Raw genomic sequence first — 16,739 nt, forward strand, 5'->3', positions numbered from 1 at the left:
ACATATGTGTCTTTTCTACCTTATTTTCTTTGCTGTAGTCTGATGTCTTTTCATTCTTGAACAGCTTTAGCAGATACTTTTCATTCTGTCAAACAGGTTAAAGCCTAACTTTGAATCTACTCAACCCAGTTGTCATCTGCTGTTTCTCATCTCCAGACATTATAGATCTGTAATTGTGCCAAAGTTCCATAATTGAAATTTCATTACATTATTATGAGAAATAAAAAAGGGCACAATTATATATTTCCTATTATCACTTGAAGGTAAAGAACCTCTCTTTCTTCAATGTAATGTCTCTATTATGCTGGGTTTATTTTATTTATAGGGAGAAGACGATTGAATCACATCCTTTGGGGTTTTGTTTTTGTTTTAAATATTTTAACAGGGATCCCTGGGTGGCTCAGCCTTCGGCCCAGGGCGTGATCCTGAAGTTCCAGTATCGATTCCGGCATCGGGCTCCCTGCATGGAGCCTGCTTCTCGCTCTGCCTGTGTCTCTGCCTCTCTCTCTGTGTCTCTCATGAATAAGTAAATAAAATCTTTAAAAATAATAATAATAATAAATATTTTAACAGCTTTCTGTCACGTGGTTGTGGGAATGAGCACATTGCTGAGCATGTGCTCACCCTCTTGCCACTCTGACCACTCAACTTCTAGTACTCCTAAGAGTCTGGTTACATTTCCTAACAGGACACCTACTTCACTGACAGCCAAAGAATATTTGCTTTTTCAAATTTTAAAGTACAATGTTTAGATAGTAGATATGACATACAGAAAGTTTCATGGGGGCATGAACTAGAATTGTTAAAGTGTTTATGTTCTTATTTTCAAGTTGAACACTGTGAAAACCATTTTAAGTTATTCTTACGTTTTGAGAATTGCACTCGGTGGTGCTCGGATTTTCTTCCCTTGTTGTCTCAATCTGAAAGCTCTCATTCCTTCCAGGAAAGGTTTGCGGAGGCTAGAGAAAAAGAGAGAGAGAGAGAGAAATAGGTTCAACAAATAGATCCGTGTGACTATTGTGAAATATGTTACAATGGCAATATCACCCTCAAGGAAAATGAATAAAACAGCAATTTGTATATATCAGAGACTTTCAAAATTGTACATACAAATTCTTAACTTTGAAAGTAAGCAAAATAAGTTCTGTTCCATTTTGCATTGATGAGGTCCAAAAGGCATTATTTTCCTACTGGAAATAGTTCTTGCATAATAAGCTTTATTTTAATGTTACTATTTCCACAAAAAGCGGAAATTTTGTCTTTCCCATATTTTAACTCCGAGTATATCTGAGAAATATAAGTGCACACTTCATATTTGCAATAAAAAGGAAAATGCTTCGTAACAGCTCACTGTAATTTACAGATGATTACATTTACTTCAATGCTTTACTAACTAATCAAGTACTGCTTCCTATCGCTAAAAATCTTAAATATTATTCTAAAATTAATCTCTTTAGGAACACTAAATAATTTTAAAAAAAGATTTTATTCATTTGAGGAAGCAGGGAGGGAGGGGGGCGAGGGAGAAGCAGATTCCCTGCTGAGCAGGGAGCCTGATGCTGAGATTCACCCCAGGACCCAAGAATCATGACCCAAGAATCAGATGCTTCACTGACTGAGCCACCCAGGTGCCCCTAAAACATTTTTTTTAAAGGCAACTTTTCAGGTTCTCGCCATGGAAGGCTATGCATAATTAATGTCTGTAAATATCCCTTTAGGCTGGTCTAAGATTATGCGCTGAAATGTGTGCTTCTTGGGCAAAGCTGATTTGAATATGCTGTTAGGTTCACCAATCTGTGAGGCTGCTATTGTAGGACAGACGAAAACTAAATTCAGTGAATGCTAATATGATTGGTCTGAAACTGTGATCTTAGTGGATCACAGAGGAGGAAGAAACGGGGCTTCTAAGCACTGGGGACCCAGGAAGACAAAGTCAAAGTTATGGTCTGATCAAAGTATCCAAACCCACACAGATTTTCTCTGTGCTACTTTCACACACACTGACCCAGTTTTCCATAGGCAGTCACATTTGTTCGCAGGGGAACATTCTTCCAAAATAATACTTTGATAAAAATAAAAACCAAAGATACTTCATAAAACTAGTAGAATATTAAATGTAAAAAAAAATCAATAAACCTAGTAGCATATTAGAGAATTTAATAGAAAATAAAACACTTGAGTTGACTACAATAGTCCCTATATTGAGTTACCCACATTCTGGGCTTTACATGTAATAATCGATAAGCAAACAAATAAGTAAATAAAGTTCTTCTTCCTTTATGCTTAAAGAAATTCAGCTTCATTGTATGAGTTCCAGAAGGCACCCGTGCCCCCTTTTAGTCTCTCTTTCTCTCCTCTTCTTCCTGGTTGAAGACTGCTATCTTCTGATCTCCCCCTCTGTATCTTCCATAAGAATACGAAGTGTAAACAGGAAAATAAAATGTCTTTGGATAAGCCAGTACTCTGTATTAGATATTGTTGGTGGCTATAAAGATGATAAAGGTGTTTTTGTCTTCATAGGATTTATATAATCTGATTTTTATTCACATGAATAGTCCTAAGATAAAGCAGATTAATAAAGGAGGGCACAAAAAAAAAAACTGTATATATTTGGAGAGTGGAAGTCAAATCCATTTGGGATCATAATGAAAGGAATAGTGGAAAGGGCAAGCTTTAAAATGGACCTCTGAGTGATTAAGGGACAAGAATGAGGGACGGCATTCTAGGTGAAGGGAACAGTATAAGCAAAGATCTGTAGGAAGAAGATTCAGCTGTTTTTCTCCAGTAGAGTTAGCATGAGAAAAATGCTCAAGAAAAATGCTACAAGGGAGGGAAGAAATTCCAAAATTGAGTAGCAAAGTATGTATTTAAATTTAGTAGCCATATGAGAGACCATTGGGTCTTTTAATGCAGGCATAGGACATGGCTATGGCCTCTGTTAGGGTGAGATAGTAGCATTACAAAGGCAAAAATGGAACAGAAGAAAATTAGGGTGTGGAAACCAAGAAAGAAGCAATAAACATTGATCAAGTACATGGTAACAAAGCCTGAACTGGAGTATTAATTCTGGCAGTTGAAAAGAGATTGATCTTTGTTGAGAGCAAAGATTAGGACCTACGAAATAAAAAAAAAAAAATTCTGTAGAAATAGAGAAATATGGAGAAAAGTTAGGTTTGTAGCAGAGAGGGTTACCCGTGTGTGGCTAACAGTTTAAAGCACTTAGGACTCTTAGACACTCTTCAACAGCAGTGGTAAATAGATTAACATGACTCAAAACAGCCATTTCGTCTAGCTAAAACCTACTGGACTTCCTATAACCCACAAATTACAGATAGTTTGAAGAAATAGGTTAAAAAATGCAGGGGGAATACATAAATGCTAATAGGGAAGGAAAGTCTCTCCCGGCCATTACAGCAAGAATCACAACTACCAAAAGATATAGAGGCAAGGAATAATCGTAGTGTATTTTGTTTCCGTTGAGCAATCAAAGTATTGACTAAATAGTCCTAACATAACTTTGAAAATTCATTTGCTGTATAATAGCATTAAAGGAAAATGAAATATAAAATCCATCACTCTAGCGATAACTATTTTTTGTTTCTCAGTGTCATCTTTCAATCTTTGTCCATACCTACATGCATGGATATTTACACAGTCACAATTATAGTGCTCGTGACGGCCTTAATTCTGTTTTTATACACATATATATGCTTTATCCACCTAAAGGTAAGCGTAAGGCTGTAACTATCCTTTACACTTCTAAATAATATTTCATAGCGTGCACTTGCAAAAATGTGTATTTCAGGTAAAGACTTCGGTGGTTCTGAATTTTAGGTTATAATGTGGTGAGGAGTATCAATCTTCGTGGTACCAGTCTGCAAGATGCTCATTTTCACACTAGTCATCGGTTTAAACGTCTGACTCTCTTTATAAGCTAGAAACCCATGAAGGGAGGACATCATGCCGTATTCATTATTGCATCCTTTGAAGCTAGTGCATATTTTGCACTCAGTAAGTTTTGGTTTTCTTTTCATCGTTTATTTAAAATATATTTCTCATGACTAAAGGAAAATAAGAATTAAGGATCAAAACTTAATCAAGAGGAATGGATATATTTATGGTTAAAGAAATCTTTCCAAAATATGACACTTTGAATTCCTTCTAGCAGCGTGAGTCAACATTAATTGGGCATCCACTCTGAAGTAGTGTGTTTGGAACTGATATCAAGCATTAAAGACATGGTTCTTGATCTCAGAGAACTACCATTTGTTCTTCATTAATTGTCATCATAGCTTCTACCTTCCTAATAGCTCCTGATTTCATTCTGGATTTCGTTCCTCTTTCATGGTATGGTGTTTCCAAAGTGCTGTTTTATGTGTCAAATTCCCTGACCGACCCAATATATTGGCACGTGACCCAAGTTAGGTCATGAAACTTCCATTCTTAGAATTTAATTTTTTAAATATTTTATTTATTTATTCATGAGACACAGAGAGAAAGAGAGAGAGAGAGAGAGACAGACAGACACAAGCAGAGGAAGAAGCAGGCTCCATGCAGGAAGCCCGATGTGGGACTTGATCCCGGGACTCCAGGATCACACCCTGGGCCAAAGGCAGGCTCTAAATCGCTGAGCCACCCAGGGGTCCCAGAATTTAATTTTGATTATATTAAAAGGAGGCCATAAATGATTAGGTACATTAATTCCAGTAGGTTGCCTCGTCCAAGTTGTTTCTACGGTAAGATTGCTCCTTAGGGTTCATACACCCAGTCTTATGAAGCAGCCTTTGTTTCTGCCCATTCCCAGACGTCTTACTTCTATCTTTTCCTTGGTATTATGAGCTATGTTTTAAATTGACAGAACATTTATTGATGTTTTATCAATAAAGCTGCTTCATTTAATCTGGTAAGCGTCAATGTTGGTTGCACAGAATTAGAGAGACCTGGATGATACAGGGAGTCAAATCAATAACATAAAACTGATAGCACAACGTTAAGGGCTGACGTAGAGGTTTACCACGGAAACTAACAGGAAGGAAACACAACCCACCTAGAGAGGCTCATAGGAATAATAACAGGTTCACCAATGATGGAGATTACCTTTTAGGGTAGATTTTAAATATCTTCCTAAAATATAAATATGTAGCATATTAATAAAATTTAAGGTTTGATATTTTTTTCATGCAAGTAATGTACATTTGTGAAAATGCCCCCAGATTCTGGTGGTAAGGCTGAGACAAGGAATCCAAAATAAAATAAAATAAAAGGCTCTCTTCTTTCTTTCTTTCTTTCTTTCTTTCTTTCTTTCTTTCTTTCTTTCTTTCTTCTTTCTTTCTTTCTTCTTTCTTTCTTTCTTTCTTTCTTTCTTTCTTTCTTTCTTTCTTCTTTCTTTCTCTTTCTTTCTTTCTTTCTTTCTTTCTTTCTTTCTTTCTTTCTTTTTCTTTTTCTTTCCTTTCTTTCTTTTCTTTCTTTCTTTCTTTCTTTCTTTCTTTCTTTCTTCCTTTCTTCTTTCTTTCTCTTTCTTTCTTTCTTTCTTTCTTTCTTTCTTTCTTCCTTTCTTCTTTCTTTCTTTCTTTCTTTCTTTCCTTTCTTTTTTCTTTCTTTCTTTTTTTTTCTTTCTCTCCTTCCTTCCTTCCTCCCTTCCTTTCTTCCTACCTAGTTACCTACCTACCTACCTACCTGTCTGTTTTCGTGGGCTTTTGCTACTTTGGACAGATGATAAAAACAGCTTCATTAACTGTTAAGTTTAGAAAAAGTGGAGGGAAAAGAATGACAGTGTAACTTTTCTCTTCCATAAGTTTGCCATCGCTACCCTGGTGTTCACATATTAATAAACCGGCGTCCCTGGTTAGCCAATGTCTATATCAAAACTGAAGTTATCTCCATTTTGCTTCAGGAAAAAAAATTACATATATTAATTACTTTCAACAACTGGAGGAAATCATACATTGCTTCACCAGCGTGAGCAACAAAATCTAAAAAGTTAAATTACTTTAAATACAAAAATGTAGTATTGAGAAACTTATATTAAATATAATATATATACTGGGCAGCCTGGGTGGCTCAGAAGTTTAGCGCCACCTTCAGCCCACGGCGTGATCCTGGAGACCCGGGATCGAGTCCCACGTCAGGCTCCCTGCATGGAGCCTGCTTCTCCCTCTGCCTGTGTCTCTGCCTCTTTCTCTCTTTGTGTCTCTCATCAATAAATAAATAAAATCTTTAAAAATAAATACATATAATACATATAAACAATTGTCATCAGTGAGATGCTCCTTTGGAAAGTAGCCTTTTTGAATATGATGAATTAGTACAGAATGGGAACTGACTTTAGGGAAATATAATATATTTTTGGACTTAAAGAAATGAGGTTTCAGATTCTGGATTAGCACATAAATAAATTGGGGACTTGGAAAATTTATATAACTTTGGTTTCTGTTTTCTGCTGCCTTGCTAAATTAGGTCAAGAACACCTAAACTGCAGCATGGTTTTGTTTTGTTTTGTTGGTTGTCTTTTTTTTTTTTTTTTTTTTTTACTTTATATTTATAGAACAATTTTGTGTTCACAACAAAATTGAGGGAGAGGCATAAAGATTTTTCATATAGCCCCAGTCCTTCACATGCACAGCCTCCCCATTATCAACATCCCACACCGGGTTACTACAAATGTTATCAGAGATGGGCCTGCATCAACACATCATTGTCATCTAGTGCTCACAGTTTTCACTCGGGTTCACTCTTGGGTTTGGAATAATGCATAAGAACACATATCCATCATGAAATGATCAGAATATTTTTCTTGTCTCCTAAAAATCTTCTGGGTTCTTCCTATTCATCTCTACCTTCCTCAACCCTGGAAACCACTGTTCTTTTAAGATTTTCCACAGATTTTCCTTTTCTAGAGCATCCTATATTGAAATCATACAGTATGTTGCTATTTCAGATCAATTTCTTTCACTTAGTAATATGCATCTAGGTTTCCTCCATGTCTTTTCACGTCTTAATAGCTCATTTCTTTTTAGTGTTGATTAACATTCCATTGTCTGGAGGTACCAGAGTCCAAACCAGGTGACTTCACTCGTGATTTTGACAAATGGTTAATGACTCATTAATACCAATTTTTCTCAAACTCTCCCTAAAAATAGAAGAAGAGCAAATCCTTCCAAACTCATTTCACAAGGCCAGCATCATCCTGCTACCAAAATCAGACAAGTACACTGCAAGAAAAGAAACTTGCAGAACAATATCCCTGATAAACATGGATGCAAGAATTCTCGACAGAATATTAGCAAATCAAATTCAAAAATACACTAAAAAGATCATATGACATAGTGAGATTTCTTCTAGTGTTGCAAGATGGTTCAATATCTGCAAATCAGTGTGATAAATGACATTAACAAAATGAAGGATAAAAATCATAGAATCATCTCAGTAGATGCACAAGAAGCATTTGTAAAACTCTCCATCCATTTGCTTTCCAAAAACTCTCAACAAAGTAGGGAGAGAGGAAATGTACCTAAACATAATAAAGACCATATATGACAAACACAGAGCCAATATCATATTCAATGGTAAAAAGCTAAAAGCTTTTCCTCTAAAATTAGGAGCGAGACAAGAAAATCCACTCTTGCCATTTTTACTCAATATAGCTTTGTAAGTTCTAGCCAGAACAGGTAGGCAAGAAAAAGTAAATAAAAGGAATCCAAACAGAAAGGAAGAAGTAAACTTGCCTCTGTTCACAGAAGACATGATACTATATATGGAAAACCAAAAAGACTGCTCCAAAAACCTTTTAGAATTAATAAGACATTCTGGATAGTAAATGAATCCAGTAATGTTGTGGGATATAAAAAAATATACAAAAATCTATTATGTTTCTATACACTAATAACAAGTTATCAAAAAGAAATTAAGAAAATGATCTTAGTTACGAAAGCATTACCAATTATAAAATGCTCAGAAATAAACTTAAACAAGGAGATGAAAGACACTGAAAACTATGACATCAATGAAAAAAAGTTGTAGAACATACAAATAAATGGATAAATATGTCATGCTCATGAATTGGAAGACTCGGTATTGTTAAAATGTCCAGATGAAATCTGGACCCAAAGAAATCTACAGGTTCAGTGCAACCCTTATCAAAATTCTAATGGCATTTTTCCTAGAAATAGGTTGAATAATTCTAAAACTCATGTGGAACCACAAAAGACCCCATATAGCCAATGCCATCTTGACCAAGAACAAAGTTCAAGGCAACAGGCCTCCTGATTTCAAACTATATCATAAAACTATAGTAATCAAAGAAGCATGGTATTGGTACAAAAACAGAGACACATGGATCAATGGAACAGGATAGAGAGCTAAGAAATATACCTGCACCTCTATGTTCAATTAATTAATGATACAGAAGCCAAGGATATACAATGGAGAAAGGACAATCTTTTCAAAAAATGGTAGTGGAAAACTGAACAGCTACATGCAGAAGAATAAAACTGGACCACTCTCTTAAAACATACACAGAAATTAACTCAAAATGGATTAAAATATTGAATATAAGACCTGTGACTATAAAATTCCTAGAAGAAAATGTGAGTGGTAAGCTCCTTGACCTTGGTTGCGGAGATGATATGACACCAAAAGCAAAGGCAACAAAAGCAAAAGTAAATAAGTGAGGTTACATCAAACTAGAAAGCTTCTTCACAGCTAAAGGAACCATTACCAAAATGAAAAGACAATGTTCTGAGTGGTAAAGAAATATTTTCAAATCATATATAAATGTCAACAGGTACTTGAAAAGATGCTCACCATTATTAATCATAAGGGAAATGCAAACCAAAACTATAATGACATATCACCTCACATTTGTTAGAAAGGCCATTATCAAAAAGTTAAAAAATAACAAATGTTGGTGGAGCAAAGGGCACTGACCACTCCCCACCCCACACTGTCACTAGGAATGTAAATTGGTGTAGCCATTATGGGAAATAGTACGAAATTTTCTCAAAAAATGAAAAATAGAACTATCAAATAATCCAAGTCTGGGTATTTCTCTGAAGAAAACAAAAGTACTAACTTGAAATGATATATATACCCCCATGTTCATTGCAGCATTATTTACAATAGCCAAGACATAGAAACGACTTAAATGTCCAACTACAGATAAATGGATAAAGATGGAAATATAATATTATCATATATATAACATATATATAATATTATTCAGCCATAAATAGAATGGAATTTTGCCATTTGCAGTGACATGGTTGGGCCTTGAGAATATTACGTTTGTAACACAAGTCACACAGAAAAAGAGAAGCACTATGTTCTCACTAAGACAAAATACAAAAAATATAACCAAGAAATAAGTTCACGGATCCAGAGAACAGATTGGCGATTGCCACAGGTGGGGATTGGGTGGTGGGCAAAATGGGTGAAGGGGGTCAAATATACATTTTCAGTTATAAAATAAAAAAGTTATGAGTCTTTAATGTACCACATGGTGACTACAGTCAATAATAGTGCATTGCATAATTTGAAAGTGGCTGAGAATAACTCTTCAAAGTTCTCATCACAAGAAAAAATGATTTTGTAACTATGTATGGTGACAGATGTTAACTAGAAATTATTGTGGCGATTCTTTTGCAACATATACAAATATCAAATCATTATGTTGTATAAGTGAAACTAATATAATGTTCTTTGTCAATTATGCCTCAGTAAAAGAAAAAGTGAAAAACCAAGAGGGAAATGGGTACAAGCAACAATGTGGGCCATGGCATACCACTGAAACTATATTATTTTCTAATCGTAAACCATGATATTTGTAACTTTTTAAATTATAGATTGAAAATAAACTGTATCATTTAGCTAAAAATGAAAACAATGACAGATTTTCTACTTAATAGGCTACCTGGTATACAATGGAGCCCCACAAAAATATATGTTACGTCCAATGGCAAAACAAATACCATCCTTATATGGTAAAGGATGTGATGAAATTAAGGATGAAATTAAGGGAAGAAGAAATTACCTGGTGTCTTAGCCCAATTAGGTTGTTATAACAAAATACCATAGACTGGGGGGCTTAAACAACAGAATATTTTCTCATAATTCCTGAGGCTGGAAATTCCCAGATCAGATTTAGCAGAGTTTGGTGTTGAAGGTTCTCTTCTTTTCTTGGAGATGAAAGTAGAGACAAGAGACTTAGGAATATTCACACAACCACCAGAAAGTGAAAGAGGCATGCAGGGAACCTATTTTCCCCCTAAAACTCCCAGAGACAGTACGGTATTGTGAAATTTCAGACTTCGAGTCTCTAGACATGTGAGAAAATAAATTTCTGTTATTTTAAAGCATCACATTTTTCTTTGTGATTTGTTACAGTAGCCACAGGAAACTGAACAAATACCTCTTACAGCAATTTAGAAATGTGTTAGATACCATTTTCCTAGCACTTCAATATGTTCCGTAATTCTATCCAAGGCAAAATAGTTTTACATTTCCTCAGTAGTATATCCAAGGTTCTCTTTTCTTTTTTCTTTTCTTTTCTTTTCTTTTTTCTTTTCTTTTCTTTTCTTTTCTTTTCTTTTCTTTTTTTCTTTTCTTTTCTTTTTTTCTTTTCTTTTCTTTTCTCTCTTTTCTTTTCTTTTTTCTTTTCTTTTCTTTCTTTTCTTTTTCTTTTTTCTTTCTTTTCTTTTTTTTCTTTTCTTTTCTTTTTTTAAAGTTTTATTTATTTATTTGACAGAGAGAGAGAGAGAAAGAGGGAGAGAGAGCATGAGCAGGGGGAGGAACAGAGGGAAAAGCAGACTCTGCTGAGCAGAAAGCCTTATGCAGGACTTGACTCCAGAACCCCTGGATTATGACCTGAGCTGATGGCAGATGCTTACCCAACTGAGCCACCCATGTGCTCCTCTCTTGTCTTCTCTGATGAAAAAATCCCAAAACCTAAACCTCTTAAATAGCACTGAGAACCTATCTTAAAGATAAAAACTATTAAAGAAACTTTTGTAAATGGGTGAAATGAGCATCCTTAGCAGTGCGCTTGTCAAAGAAAGAATTCCAAAGTAAATGGCACATCTTAGTCATTTCCATGTTCTGTTGGAGGACGCATAGGCACGTATATTACCTACGTGGCTGTTCTCTAATTTAAATTGATTTTTATATACTGTATATTTTTAATATATCACATGAGGAAATTGGAATAGGTGATGTGTGAAGTTCTTTCCTTAGCAGTGGAAAAGATCCAGAAGAATAATCAGGGAGTGTGAAAGTGAATGGTGTGGAAAAATAAAGCTTTGATTCTGGGCTCACAAACAGTATCCTCACAGCAAATTATAAGTGCAAATATATATATATGCAAACATATATAGTATCTATAAAATATATATCACAACATATTTCTTTCAACTGGTATGTACTTTAAATATAATATTTAATTGTCTTAGAATGAGATTAGAGGGATCCCTGGGTGGCGCAGCAGTTTGGCGCCTGCCTTTGGCCCAGGGCGCGATCCTGGAGACCCGGGATCGAATCCCACGTCAGGCTCCCGGTGCATGGAGCCTGCTTCTCCCTCTGCCTGTGTCTCTCCCTCTCTCTCTCTCTCTCTGTATGACTATCAAAAATAAATAATTAAAAAATAAAAAAAAAACATAGAATGAGATTAGATTTCATTTCTAACCAAGATTGAATAACAGGGATTACATTTACTCTCCTACCTGAACAAATGAAAAAAAAAAAAAAGGAAAAAAGGGGAAACAATGGTATTAAGAAAACTGGCAACAGCCAAAGAGGGACAGTGATGTGTTAAAGAGAGGACACAAATGAGATGCACAGAACCTGTACCATTGGCAACTAGAGGCCAGTAGAAGGGCACTGAAGAACTCAAACAATGAGAAATGATGGGATGAACATCCTGACAAAGCCTACACATGCAATGGCCTCTCCAGGACCAAGCCGTGGTCTGTATCTTCCTTGAAATGAGGACCCTGAACATGAATAAAGCGATTGGAATTGTTTTGTTGTTTAATTTAGTTCCCAGGTTCCTGACAGAAAAATGAAATCATCAACTATTTTTTTTGGGGGGGGGCAGAGAGAGAGAGAGAGAGAGAGAGGGAGGGAGCATGACATGTGCATGTTCACAAGTGGGAATGGGGGGAGCAGGAGGAGAGGGAGAGAGAGAATCTCGAGAAGACCCCATGTTCAGTGGGGAGCCCCACCTGGGGCTCTATCTCACAACCCTGAGATCGTGACCTGAGTGAAGATCAACAGGCAGAAGCTTAACCAACTGAGCCAATCCAGGTGCCCTGAAATCATGAACTTTTTAAAGGCAAAGATAACGCCCCTTTCATCTCTACAACTCTTCACAGGTCGCATCAACATTGACAAAATGAAGATGTTTGATATTATTTAAAAGAATAGAAACAACACAGAACTCTTCATATTGTACCTCGCGTGAACTCTGCACGTATTGCTAGCTCCATCTTTGGGTAAAGGAACTGAGACTTTGATATGCTCACTGAGTCTCCCAAAAATCAAAGTACTTTGGATGATACGGCTAATGAATAACCCAAGATGCCATATTCTGATTTCTTTGTATTTTCAACTCCATCTTAATACCTCTCTGTTAGAGATAACAGTTGACAAGACTCATCGCCATTTACCGTCCGTCCTCTTTTCACCCTCAAATTATGTAATGACTCTCCTCAAGCATCTAGTTTCTGTTTTAGGTGCTACTGGGAAAAAGAAAGAGGCCCTTTACAGAGTACTTTTTCTGTAGAGTCCAGTTTGCTACAGTATACTTTAATTTCATTAAAGTTTGCTTTATGATCAAGTAATTGTATTAAGAAAAACAATTCTTAAATTAGGACATAAAACTGCCCTCTATATGAAGAATACAAATACCCATTTGTATTTACCAAATTAACTTCACCAAATATGTTCTTATTGTACATACTCATTAGGTTTGATCTAATAAAAATCTCTCACGGTTTCAGAGATTGTTGACAAATGGAAGTCATATGGAAAGGTGGTTCCAATGTTGTCCATCCATAATTTTTTTCCAGATTCATCCTTCTTAAACTTTGGCTCACATATAAAATGAGGCAGAGAGTGACCGGAGAAACCGTATGTGGTGACAGTCAAAAACAATTTTATGGGAGATGACTCAGAATGTTATAAAAAGAAAAAAAAAAGTCAAAAGAACAAAAGCTTCTCCTTGTTTTACCTCCCTGTCTATCCTCAGGGTGAAATAATATGCTGCGATACAAATAAAATATATCAATAGCTAATGTACAATTTTCAAAGTCAGTTAATGCCCTTCTAGTTCTGTGCTCCTAATTCCACTCAAGTCCTTCTGTCACGCTTCAGCAGAAAACACGCATCCTTGTCTTTAGTTACCTCTTATTTCCCAATCTTACGGTATTTCTGAAGCACAGTTTTACCCCGAAAGCCCAGAGCTTCCTAATACTCTGTTTCTCTCTAGTTCTTCAGTCTCCAGATTGTTCACCAAAGTTAGAGGATTGCTGAGAGGAAACACAAACCCTCTAGTGGGGTTCTGTGCCATAGTTATCTCTAAATAAGAGTCAACAAAGCATTCCCTAAAACAAACAGAGCTGACTGGGTTCTTAACAAAAACAAATCTTGGAGTTTTGCTTGGTCCAATGTGAGCAGAAGTTGTCTGTGATAAGTTCTATAACTATGTACTATTCCAATTATCAAAAAAATTACTTTGACAAGACCCCTTGCAGCAACCCCCAGGGTATTCCATATCTTCTGAGCAAGTCACACACGCTCCTCTCTGTGCTTTCCTTTAATTTGCTTCTTCTGTCCCAATTTGCCTTCTTCCCTGATTCTGTAATCTGAGTCCTACCAGTGCCATTGGTCCCAGCTCCATCTTGCCTTCCTTCACAAACGCCTCCTGAAGATGGAGGAATGATGGAGGTATGATAACACCTCTGTGATTCCAAGGGAGTGAAAAAGATACAACTCATAACATTTCCAGGAGAAGAGGTAGTAGAATAAGGTCATATGCCAAGATTATGATATACCTTCAGGTCACAGTGGTAAAGTATTTTTTTTTTTCAAATTATGAAGAAGATAAAAGGTATTTAAGAATCCCCATTTTTGCAGAAAAGAAAATTAAAACTCAAATAGTGGTTAAATCATTTGTCCAAAGTCATAATGTTACTAAGTTGGGTGCAATTTTAGAGTATTAGCTTCCTCTTGCTCCTATGACAAATTATATCACACTGAGTGGAAGAAAGCAAGGCTACTGTCTTAAAATTCTATTGGTCCGATGTTTCACTGATGGAATGGTCTCAGTGAATTAAAACCAAGGCTTCCTGCAAGCCCCCAGCATGGTTGGGTCTGGGGTGACCCAGCAGTGCTTGAAAGAACATTGTGAAATGGTTTGACGCCTTGCTTTGCTCCATCCAGAGCAAGATGATAGAAATTTCAACAGTTGATGTGCTGGGAATTGCCAAGATCTGTACTCCCTGATATTGTAACCATTTGCCACATATGGTTAGATTAAGTTAAATTAATTAAAAAAATAAATCAAGTTTTCAGCAATTAACTATGTTAATTTCTGGAGGCTCTAGAAAAGAATACAATCCAATTTTTCCAGCTGCTAGAGCCCACTCATGTCCTTTTTTAAAAAAATATGATTTTATTTATATATTCATGAGAAACACAGAGAGAGAGACAGAGAGACAGAGGGAGGCAGAGAGACACAGGCAGAGGGAGAAGCAGGCGCCATGCAGGGAGCCCTGTGTGGGACTCGATCCTGGGTCTCTAGGATCACGCCCTGAGCCAAAGGCAGATGCTTAATCACTGAGCCACCCAGGCGTCCCCCACTCATGCCCTCAGCCATAGTTCCCATCCTGTCTTCAAACTCAGTAAATCTATATGTCTCTGTGTCTTCCACAGCCACAACTCCTTCCTTTTGTTTTTTTTTGCCCACTTCGAAGGTCTCCTGTTTCGCTTTGGGCCCATATAAATGATACAGGTTAATCGCCCTACTTTAATATCAGCTGATTGGCACCTTTATTTCTGTCTGCCACCTTAGTTCTCATTTGCTGTGTGACCTAACAAATCCACAATATATTTATAAATAAAAAATACATTTATAAATAACTCATATATGTAAGAGGAAATAATAATGCACCTTTAAAAAATTCTAAATTGGATTTCTAATAAAAATGCCATATTTTAAATGTTTGGAATGTAGCCAAAGTAAACCTTTGTAGGAAAACTATATAATTCTAAAACACTTATACTATAAAAAGGATAAAACCCTTAAAAAGTCTGCAAATTACCCAAATAAAGAAGGAAAATGCTGATAATAAAGAGAGAAGAAACAATTGTAAAAGTAGAAAACAAAATCAAATAGGAAGCTTAAGCAGAAAATGATAATTCTTTAAGAAATATTAATATAGTAGAAATACTGGTAAGTACAAATAAACTATTTGGAATGAGAAAACTGCCATAACTATATTAAAACAAAACTTTAAAAGATCTAGCAACAATACCACACTTTAAAGCCAATCCATTTATTATTAATATTATTTTAGAGACAGAGAGTGCATGGGCAGGGGAGGGGCAGAGGGACAGAGAGAATCCTAAAGTTGGGGATCCCAAGGTGTAGCTCTGCTGGGGGTGGTGCTCAAATCTCACAACCCCGAGACCACAACTTATGGGAGCCAAAACCAAGAGTGGGACTTTTAACTAGCAGAGCCACCCAGGCACCCCTAAAGTGAATCCATTTTAAACCACATATAAAGTAGTCAAATTTCTAGAAAAATATAACTTTGCAAAACTTACTGAAATAAAAATGAGGAAACTGGATGTCATCTAACAAATCAGTGAATTGCAAGTTACTGGAGAAATGTGCATTATTTAGCAATTACTGAGAAAATCAATGATCCATATTAATATTTAATATGTACATCTGAATCACACTAAAATAATTGTATGTGGATTCAGTAATGTAGAAAAAATGATATGTAAAATATTTGGAAGAGATATAGAAGAGCAGTTTTATGACTACAGGACAGGAAACTTTTTTAAATAAAGGCAATAAGCACTAATCATGACATGAATTTATAGGTTGATTTGACTACATGGAAATCTAGTCATTTTATTAGAAGACACATTAAAAAAGAAAATGAAAAAAAAAAAAGAAAAAACACACACTGGAACCGTGGATAGTTATTTGCAAATCAAAGGCTGATATCCAGAATATATAAAGATTCTTTATAAATAAATAATTGACAAAATTTAAGAAGGGGAAAGACACAGTCATGTCTTATAATGGGAAAAACAAATTTTGTGTTACGTTAGGAAAAGATATCTCTTGCTCATTAGCAATTAACAAATTGCAAACTGAGACTTGAGTGAACTACTATTTTATACTAAATCAGCAAAATTTTCGCTTTAAAATACCCAGCTAATGTCAGTAAACTGATAATGCTCCAATTCTGTTTTTATGTTGGTTGGTGGACATAATGTGTGTTTATTATTATGTACACAATTTAGATAAAAATATATACTAATTATATGTTACAGCAGTTAAAAATAGTTATATTGACATGGAAATTGTTCACGCTTTGTTAAGATAAAATGGTTCACAAAAGGATATACACAGTATCATCCTGTTCTGTGAAAATGTATAATAGTATGTACAATATGCACAAAACAAAGTTTGTGAGAGAAAGTATGTGAGGTCTTTTTTTCCCTAGTTGGAG

The 16,739-nt window shown here is 35.6% G+C and overlaps 1 protein-coding gene and 1 non-coding gene across 4 annotated transcripts in view; one reads left to right on the forward strand and one right to left on the reverse strand.

The window, feature by feature from the left end:
* LUZP2 (leucine zipper protein 2) overlaps window positions 1-16,739 on the reverse strand; it is a 474,256-nt gene that overhangs the window by 28,641 nt on the left and 428,876 nt on the right. For all 3 annotated transcript variants that reach the window (XM_072725376.1, XM_072725378.1, XM_072725377.1), the window contains exon 10: window positions 867-959. In XM_072725376.1, coding sequence (XP_072581477.1) covers window positions 867-959 — 93 coding nt within the window. The remainder of the gene's footprint in view (window positions 1-866; window positions 960-16,739) is intronic.
* LOC112934736 (small nucleolar RNA SNORA9) lies at window positions 14,337-14,457 on the forward strand. The gene has a single exon (XR_003238033.1). It is a non-coding gene; the product is annotated as a small nucleolar RNA SNORA9 (small nucleolar RNA).

The sequence above is a fragment of the Vulpes vulpes genome, chromosome 11, assembly GCF_048418805.1.
Source record: "Vulpes vulpes isolate BD-2025 chromosome 11, VulVul3, whole genome shotgun sequence".
Classification (NCBI taxonomy): domain Eukaryota; kingdom Metazoa; phylum Chordata; class Mammalia; order Carnivora; family Canidae; genus Vulpes; species Vulpes vulpes.